This window comes from Arachis ipaensis, chromosome B4 (genome assembly GCF_059453495.1).
Source record: "Arachis ipaensis isolate K30076 ecotype BB chromosome B4, ASM5945349v1, whole genome shotgun sequence".
Classification (NCBI taxonomy): domain Eukaryota; kingdom Viridiplantae; phylum Streptophyta; class Magnoliopsida; order Fabales; family Fabaceae; genus Arachis; species Arachis ipaensis.
In genome coordinates this window covers 26,532,074-26,540,644 of record NC_142439.1, presented here as the reverse complement: position 1 = coordinate 26,540,644, position 8,571 = coordinate 26,532,074, and the positions used below count along the sequence as shown (strand labels likewise).

Here is an 8,571-nt window from a genome sequence, read left to right as displayed (position 1 = left end):
TGGTGGAGGGAGGTGCTTTTCATGTGATTAGCGCTTATGCACCGCAAGTGGGTTCGGACGAACAACACAAGATAAGGTTTTGGGAGGATCTAGAGAGTTTGGTTCAAGACATACCTTTGGGAGATAAGATTTTCTTAGGAGGAGATTTAAATGGCCATGTTGGTAGAGAAGTGACTGGATATGGGAGTATTCACGGAGGCCATGGTTTCGGGTGATCAATGCCGAGGGTAAAACTATTTTAGACTTTTCCTCAACCTTTGATCTTCTCATCGCAAATACATGTTTTAAAAAGAGAGACGAACATCTTATAACCTATAAGAGTGGCATGACAAGCTCTCAAATCGACTTCTTCCTGTTGAGGAGAGTCGACCAGAAATTTTGCATTAATTGTAAAATTATCCCGGGAGAGAGTTTGACAACACAACATAGGGTGCTCGTCATGGATTTCCGAGTTGAGCAAAGGTTGAGGAAAAGACATTATACGAAGAACCCAAGGACGAGGTGGTGGCAGATGAAAGGTGAGGAACAAAGAAGCTTCCTAAGACAGGTAGGAGAAGAGGCAAAGTGGGATGGAAATGGAAGTGCAGTAGAGATGTGGAGGGAAATGGCAGAAGTTATTAGAAGAACAGCAAAAGAAAGCTTTGGTGAATCTAAAGGAATAGGACCAAGAGACAAGGAGTCCTGGTGGTGGAATGCCAGTGTACAAGAAAAGATAAAGATTAAAAGAGGAAAACTTTAAAGAGTGGTCTTTATGCCGCAATGCAGATAACTGGAAAAAATATAAGGCGGCTAAGAAAGAGACAAAAGTGGCTGTAAGTGAAGCAAGAACAAGATCATATGAGGGTCTCTACCAGTCTTTGGGCACAAAAGAAGGAGAAAAAGGTATATATAGAATCGCAAAGAGCCGTGAAAGAAGAACGAGAGATTTGGATCAGGATAAGTGCATAAAGGATAAGGATGGAGAGGCGTTGCCTCAAGAGGAGAAGATTAAAGAAAGGTGGAAGAGCTACTTCTACGAGTTATTTAATGAGGGACAGAAGACTCTTCCGAGCCTTGGTCGTTTATGCACAAGGGAAGAAGATCAAAACTTTGACTACTATCAAAGAATTCGAGACTTCGAGGTAAAAGAGGCTCTAAAGCAGATGAAAAATGGCAAGGCAGTAGAACCTGATAATATTCCGATTGAGGTTTGAAAGGGTTTTGGAGAAAAAAGGCATCAACTGGTTAACCAAGCTTTTTAATGAGATTTTAAGGTCAAAGAAGATGCCTGATGAGTGGAGAAAGAGCATCTTGGTACCTATCTACAAGAATAAGGGGGATATACAAAGTTACGAAAACTATAGAGGGATCAAGCTTATGAGTCATACTATGAAGTTATGGGAAAGGGTGATAGAACGAAGGTTGAGAAAAGAGACACAAGTAACAGAGAATCAATTTGGATTTATGCTAGGCAGATCTACCACTGAAGCGGTATACCTTTTAAGAAGGATTATAGAGAGGTATCGTAGTAATAAAAGGGATCTACATATGGTGTTTATTGATTTGGAAAAAGCATATGATAGGGTACCAAGGGAGGTCTTATGGAAGGTTTTAGAAAAGAAGAGGGTAAGGATCGCATATACTCGTGCAATTAAAAACATGTATGATGGGGCCACAACTAGTGTGAAGACTCAAGGTGGTGTGATAGAGGAATTTCCTATTGGTATAGGATTACACCAGGGATCATCATTAAATCCATACCTTTTCACATTAGTCTTGGAAGTACTCACAGAGCACATCCAAGAGCCTGTGCCATGGTGCATGCTTTTTGCCGATGATATCGTCCTTATGGGAGAGTCAAGGGAAGACCTAAATAAGAAGTTGGAGTTATGGAGAGAAGCTTTAGAAGTGTATGGTCTGCGCATAAGCCGTAGCAAGACGGAATATATGGAATGTAAGTTCAGTCCGAGAAGGAAAAACCCTAATATAGAGGTGAAGATTGGAGAAAACACCCTACGAAAAGTTAAAAGTTTTAGGTATCTTGGGTGCATTATACAGGATAATGGAGAGATTGAACAGGATGTAAATTATAGGATCCAAGCAGGGTGGTCAAAATGGCGGAGTGCATCTGGTTTTATATGCGACAAAAAAGTGCCTTTAAAACTTAAAGGTAAATTCTATCGCACCGCTATAAGACCGGCTATGCTTTATGGTACGGAGTGTTGGGCGGCTAAAGGGGAGCACGAACATAAGCTGAGTGTGGCAGAGATGAAGATGTTGAGATGGATGAGTGGTCATACGCGATTGGATAAAATAAGGAATGAAGATATAAGGGAGAGAGTCGGAGTAGCACCCATTGTGGAAAAGATGGTTGAATCGCGTCTTAGGTGGTTTGGACATGTGAGAAGAAGACCGATAAAATATCCAGTCAGGAGGGTGGATAAGATGGAAGATGGACAAGGGGCGAAAGGCAGAGGAAGACCTAAGAAGACCATCCATGAGGTGGTCAAACGAGATCTACATGTAAATGGTCTCTCTGTAGACATGACACATGACAGAGGACAATAGCGTCGTTTGATTCATGTACCCGACCCTACTTAGTGGGACAAGACTTTGTTGTTGTTGTCATCGTCGTCTTTATTTTTTCATTTTTATTGTTTTATGATTTGTTAATCTGAAAATTATATAAAATGAAGACTTACATTTTTTTACAGGATTTTAAATTTTTATAATGATACTGTGAATAAATGAATGAAAAAATTATTTTAAATTTTAATATGTTAAAAAAATTATAAATTCTATTTGTGTTGTACTTAATTAGTGCAGAATTTTTTATGCAAATCAGTGTAAAGAGTTTAATGCAGAATTTGGTTTATGTTAATGCAGAATTTTATTTATGTTAGTACGTACTTTGGAATTAAATTAGTTTATATTTGATACATAAAATTTGATACAAAAAATTAGTAACAAACTACAAGTGACATATTAACTCTCAAATAATTCTCCACTAATAAATGACATATTGCAGCACAAAGACAATAACAAAAAGAAAGTGTACTTGCTTATTATTCAATGCTAAAAATTTATAAATGGCTAAAATCTGCCATTGTGAATAATTGAGGCACAAAATAAAGGGTAAAAAATACATTTAAGCCAAGGGCAGAAATTTATTACACATTTCAGCCAAATAAGAATCTGATTCATCAATCAATCAAAGCACACTATAATGTAATTCGAAACAACCATATTCGAATTAGATTCCTTCATAATATAGCTCGAATTATGCCCAACCAATACGTATAAGTAATTCGAAGCAATATGGATCGAATTAACGAGGAAGGAGTTCGAATCATATAGATTCGAATTACTCACTTTTGGTAACATATGGTAATTCGAAATTGATTGATTCGAATTACAAGGGAATCGTCTATATAAGGAGTTCGAACCAAGGTCATTCGAATCAGTTTTTCATTCTCATATCCCACAAAATCCCAGAGAAAATGACCCAAAATCGGTCTGACAAAGACTCGAGCGGCATATTCAGGCGATGGGGGACGATCTGGGAAGGCTGTATCGTTTGGATGGAGTTGTTCATATCGCCGGGGTGATCAACGACGAAGTTAGTGGTTTTTGATAGTGGTTTATGATAGTGGTTTATGAAACGGTATTGCAACTGGTTTATTTTAGCGATTTTGCATGCGGTTTTATTGACGGTTTATGTTAGTGGTTTGGGTTAGTGGTATTGCATGCGGTTTATTCTAGTGGTTTTGTTTGCGATTTTGTTGATGGTTTATTTTAGCGGTTTATGTTAGCGGTTTAGGTTGGTGGTATTGGAGGTGGTTAATTGAGTGGTTTTGCATGTGATTTTCGTAAGTGGATTTGCATGTGGTGTATGTTAGTGGTTTTTTGGATGCGGTTTTAGTATGCGATTTTGCTAGTGGTTTACTACATTTTGCTTTTGCATGTGGTTTTTAGAAGCGGTCTATGTTTGCGATTTTCGTATGCAGTTTTGGTAGTGGTTTACTATATCTACTTTTGCATGTGGTATTTGTTAGTTGTTTATGTCGTGAATTGTATTTGTTAGTGGCTTTGTAATTCGTTCTAATTATGCGGTCCATGTAATGCGCAGCCCCAGCGTTGCATATCGAGCATAAGGCGGCAGCAGAGGATGCGACTCGATGAGAGGTACGTTCCGTACTTACAGATGGCCAGATTATACCATCTTGCGAGAATGAACGACAAATGGTTTCGATTAGACGAGCCCCTTGTGAGTGCATTCGTGGAGAGGTGGCGTCCGGAGACGCACACGTTCCACATGCCGTTCGAAGAGTGCACGATCACACTTCAGGACGTGGCATACCAGTTGGGATTGCCAGTGAACAGACATTACGTCAGTGGTTTCCTGACAGACTTTCACGTATACATACAGGGTGCCCAGCCAGCTTGGCAGTGGTTCCAGGAGTTGCTCGGTGTGTTACCTCCCGCGAACCAAATTCAAAAGTTCGTAGTGAACTGCACCTGGTTCCAGGAGACTTTTGGAGAGTGCCCCGAGGGGGCCGATGAGGAGACAGTGAGGCGCTTTACCTGTGCCTATATCATGATGTTGTTGGGCACCCAGCTGTTTGCCGACAAGTCCGGCAATCGTATTCACATCAGATGGCTACCGTTCGTGGCTAGGCTTGAGGATATGGGTGGCTACAGCTGGGGCTCGGCGGCACTAGCATGGTTGTACCGGTGCATATGCCGAGTGGCCAACAGACATGTCGTAAAGTTAGCTGGGCCGTTACAGTTACTTCAGTCCTGGATCTTTTGGCGGTTTCCTGGATTTAGGCCTGCTGGGTATGATGCGTTTAGCTGGCTCTTGGCCTCAAGGTACCACTATCACAGTTTACTATGCATCTTTATTTTATTTATTTCCAATTTCGCTTGTAATGTTATACTATTTCGTCACATTCATGAATGCGCTACCATGTTGACGTCCTATGCAGGTGGTCAGGTTACAATCCTTCCGTTAGCGAGAAGGGACCTCGGGTGCAGATGACTCGACTGAGGATCGACATGTTACAAGCTAGGGATGTGAGTATGCTAACCTCCTATGTATAGTTAATGTATAGTTAATTATAGCAAATTATAGCTTCCGTATGTGGCCTTCATCAGCGAGCACACAGGGAGGTTCCTGACACCCTTCAGGATTGAGTTCACACACTCAGAGATATTCGTCGTCATGTGCCCGGATCTGCGTCCCTCATCACAATACTGAGTCCACAATGAATACTCAATCTGGTTCGCCCAGTCACACATCGCCGGATTTTCAGAGCGCAGAATATCAAACCAGTAATCGAACTCGACCTCGGTCTTAGCATATGCAGCGTTCACAAGAAGCCTCCTTGCGTCTTTGCCCTTGAAGGTGATGGCAAAATTTGCTGCTACGTGTCGAATGCAGAATGTCCGGTATGCAGCTGGAGGTAGCCATCCCCCGTTGGGAGCCTCAAGCGCGGCCTTAATGCCGTTATGCCTGTCCAAAATAACCAGCAGACCTGGCTGCGGTGTCACGTGCTGACGCAGGTGGGAGAGAAAGAAGGACCACGACTCAGCATTCTCACCCTCGACTAGTGCGAATGCAACAGGGAGTATGTTGGAGTTCCCGTCCTGTGCAATCGTGACAAGCAACGTTCTCCCATACTTGCCATATAGATGGGTGCCATCAATACTCACCAACGGCTTGCAATGATGGAATGCCTCGATACACGGTGGGAACGTCCAGAACAGTCTGTGAAAATAAGCCTGAGACTCGTCCAGCTGTCCCCCAACTCGAACAGGGCTAGTCCTAAGGACTGCAACAGTACCAGGCATGGTCAACTGGACTCCTAACACCCACCTAGGGAGCTCATTATACGACTCATCCCAGTCACCATAGATGAGGGCAACAGCCTTCTGCTTCACCAACCAGACCCTCCTGTACGTCGGCTTGAACCCAAAGTGTGCGGCCGTGGCATTTAGGAGCACCTTGATGCTGAGGGATGCATCAGCCCTAACCATTGGCATAATAAATGCTGCTATCACATGATAATCCAAACTCCTGTGGTCGCTGGAGATGGAGGTTGCGAGACACGTATGCAATCCATTGTACCGTTTGACCTCCCAAATGCCCTTGTGCTGCCGGAGACTCAGCCGAATCAACCATGTGCACCCATTCCCAAACTCAGAACACTTGCACACATACCGACGATAGTCAGACTCAACTACCTTGTACTGTACCCCTCGGTGGATGCTGTAAGTCTTCACACTTAATAGGGCATCATCTTTATCCTGAAATTGCTGACCAACCTAGAACTCTGTCAGACCAGCAGACCCTTCCGCATCTCTAGCGCCAAATCCACTAGGCTGCCCAGGAACCTCCTCCTGCCTCATGACATCCAGGTCTAAAAATGAAAAATATGGAGGGTACTGCTGTGTGCCAGAGCTAGAACCACCTCCCGCCCCTGCAGGCTCACTCGCTCCAATATCATCGCCACTGTCATCAGCAATCATATCCGGCTCGACATCATCGTCCTCTGGATCATCAAACAATCCATCTCCAACCCCAGCCGGTGCAGCACACTGTAGAGAGGTCGGCAGAAATTCCCCTGTTCCAACCTCGTCGCCAACACTGCCATTGAGATCAACAGTGAACGAAGGGGAGGCGACAGGCTGGATGGGTGGCTCGTACGCAGGGACGGAGGAAGAAGCAATGGAAGGTCTCGAGCTAGAACCGGCCACCGTGGCTAAAGTGTTGGTATTCCGGTTTGAACCCCCCGAGCTGGATACCACATCAACCAACTTTGCCAACAGCTCTGGTGTTCTCACTTTGGAAAACTGCTGGCGACAATGAAACATGACTTGCAAGTCCTCATCACTCCCGATCGTGAAACAATCATACTTCACGGTATCTTGGAGCACCGTGATTGGAATGCGATAAAAAATTTTCTTAACCCTTTTCACACCTTTCAGACCAAGTTTCAGCAGTACAGAGCTAGCAAGGTCATCATAGCTTGTCGTAGGCCTCACGATAATACAAAGAGGATCCTTATTGGTGAACTTCACACCTGAACGAGTTTTTCTCTTAATCGATCCTCTGTGGTGAACCAACACTATAAAACTGTCTTCACTAGCTATCTGACCCCTCTAATGAGAGCAACTCACGTTCACATAATATATATACAGGTCTGGTCCACAGTAATTCGAATAATCCTCATTCGCACTATATATATGTAATTCGAACCACCTCAGTTCGAATTAGACTTTATTCACGTTTGTTATTAATTCGAATCTTTATAATTCGAATTATGCAGACTTCTCTTTTTATACTAATTCGAATTGACTCTATTCAAATTATGCTTTTGTAATTCGATCCATATTGCTTCGAATTACTTGTATGTATTGGTTGGGCATAATTCGAGCTATATTGATTCGAATTATGAAGGAATCTAATTCGAATATGGTTGCTTCGAATTACATTTAGTTAATTGATGAATCAGATTTTTATTTGGCTGAAATGTGTAATAAATTTCTGCCCTTGGCTTAAATGTGTTTTTTACCCCAAAATAAAATATGATTTAGCAGTTGAGTCATGTACTTGAGAAACATATTTAGTTGAGTTATGATTAATTCCTATGAATATCTAATTCTTAATACACACAATGTACATAATCAAATTAATAATAAATATTAATTCTATTTTTAACACATGATTTGAGTTATATTTTATAATATATATTTTTTTATTTTATTAATTTTATTTTCTAACACATAATTTCAACAATTGAAAAAAAAATTAGACGATAGACAAAAAGTAAAAAACGAGAGAATATAAGAACTTGAGATAACATAGCTATTTTAGTTATTTTATATAATATTTTAATTTGTTCATATTTATCTAAATATAATATAAAATACTATATATTAATATTTTGTATATTATATTTAAACATAATATACAAAAATAATTTTTAATATCTTTATTATATTATTTCTATCTTAATATCATATTCTATCGTGTTTACAAAAATAAATACGGCCTTAGGTATTAGTTTTTGTAGAATAACAAATTAGTGTATGGACTCTTTCTACACAAACATAGAAGTAAGAGCATTCCAAATGTTCGATCTCATATTAATTAATTCGATGTCCTATAAAATGTGCCATCAACATTTCGGAAATCCCATATCAATATCATACATAATTTAAAATTAAATGTAAAACTTAGTATTTTAATATTTAATTTTAATTTTATACAAAATAATAAAATAATAACATTTAATTGATTTTCTACTAAAGTAAAAAATCGTTTTTCAAGAGTAAAATATGATTTAATAAAACTTTTATTTTTAAAAAATAACTTATTAAAATTAATTTTTAAAAGATAATTTTTTAAAAATAATAATATCTATATTTGATAAATCAAAATAAAAATAATTTTTAATAAACACAAGTAATAACAAATATATTTGATAAAAGTTTTTAAAATTTAAAAAGATCATAATAGATATAAATATAAGAATAAATTTAAATAATTATTAATGTATGAAATTTTATTTGATTTTTTAATTTTGA

General features: G+C 39.5%; 1 protein-coding gene across 1 annotated transcript; it reads right to left on the bottom strand.

Moving 5' to 3' along the window:
• Positions 1-5,097: 5,097 nt before the first annotated feature.
• On the bottom strand, positions 5,098-7,214 carry LOC148566990 (uncharacterized). The gene is made up of 4 exons (XM_088484504.1): positions 7,181-7,214; positions 6,453-7,064; positions 5,695-5,813; positions 5,098-5,535 (listed from the first exon to the last, which is right to left on the bottom strand). Exons 1-4 carry the CDS (start codon positions 7,212-7,214, stop codon positions 5,098-5,100), a joined length of 1,203 nt encoding a protein of 400 aa, XP_088340630.1.
• Between the last annotated feature and the right edge of the window lie 1,357 nt (positions 7,215-8,571).

Bases quoted from the DNA above. Each gene is read 5' to 3' on its own strand.
- LOC148566990 (XM_088484504.1), bottom strand. From the start codon at position 7,214: ATGAGGATTATTCGAATTACTGTGGACCAGACCT. The intron at 5,814-6,452 runs GTGGTTCTAGCT...GTACTGTTGCAG, and splicing joins TGAGCCTGCAGGGGCGGGAG to TCCTTAGGACTAGCCCTGTT. The intron at 5,536-5,694 runs GTGAGTATTGAT...CACCTGCGTCAG, and splicing joins TCCATCATTGCAAGCCGTTG to CACGTGACACCGCAGCCAGG.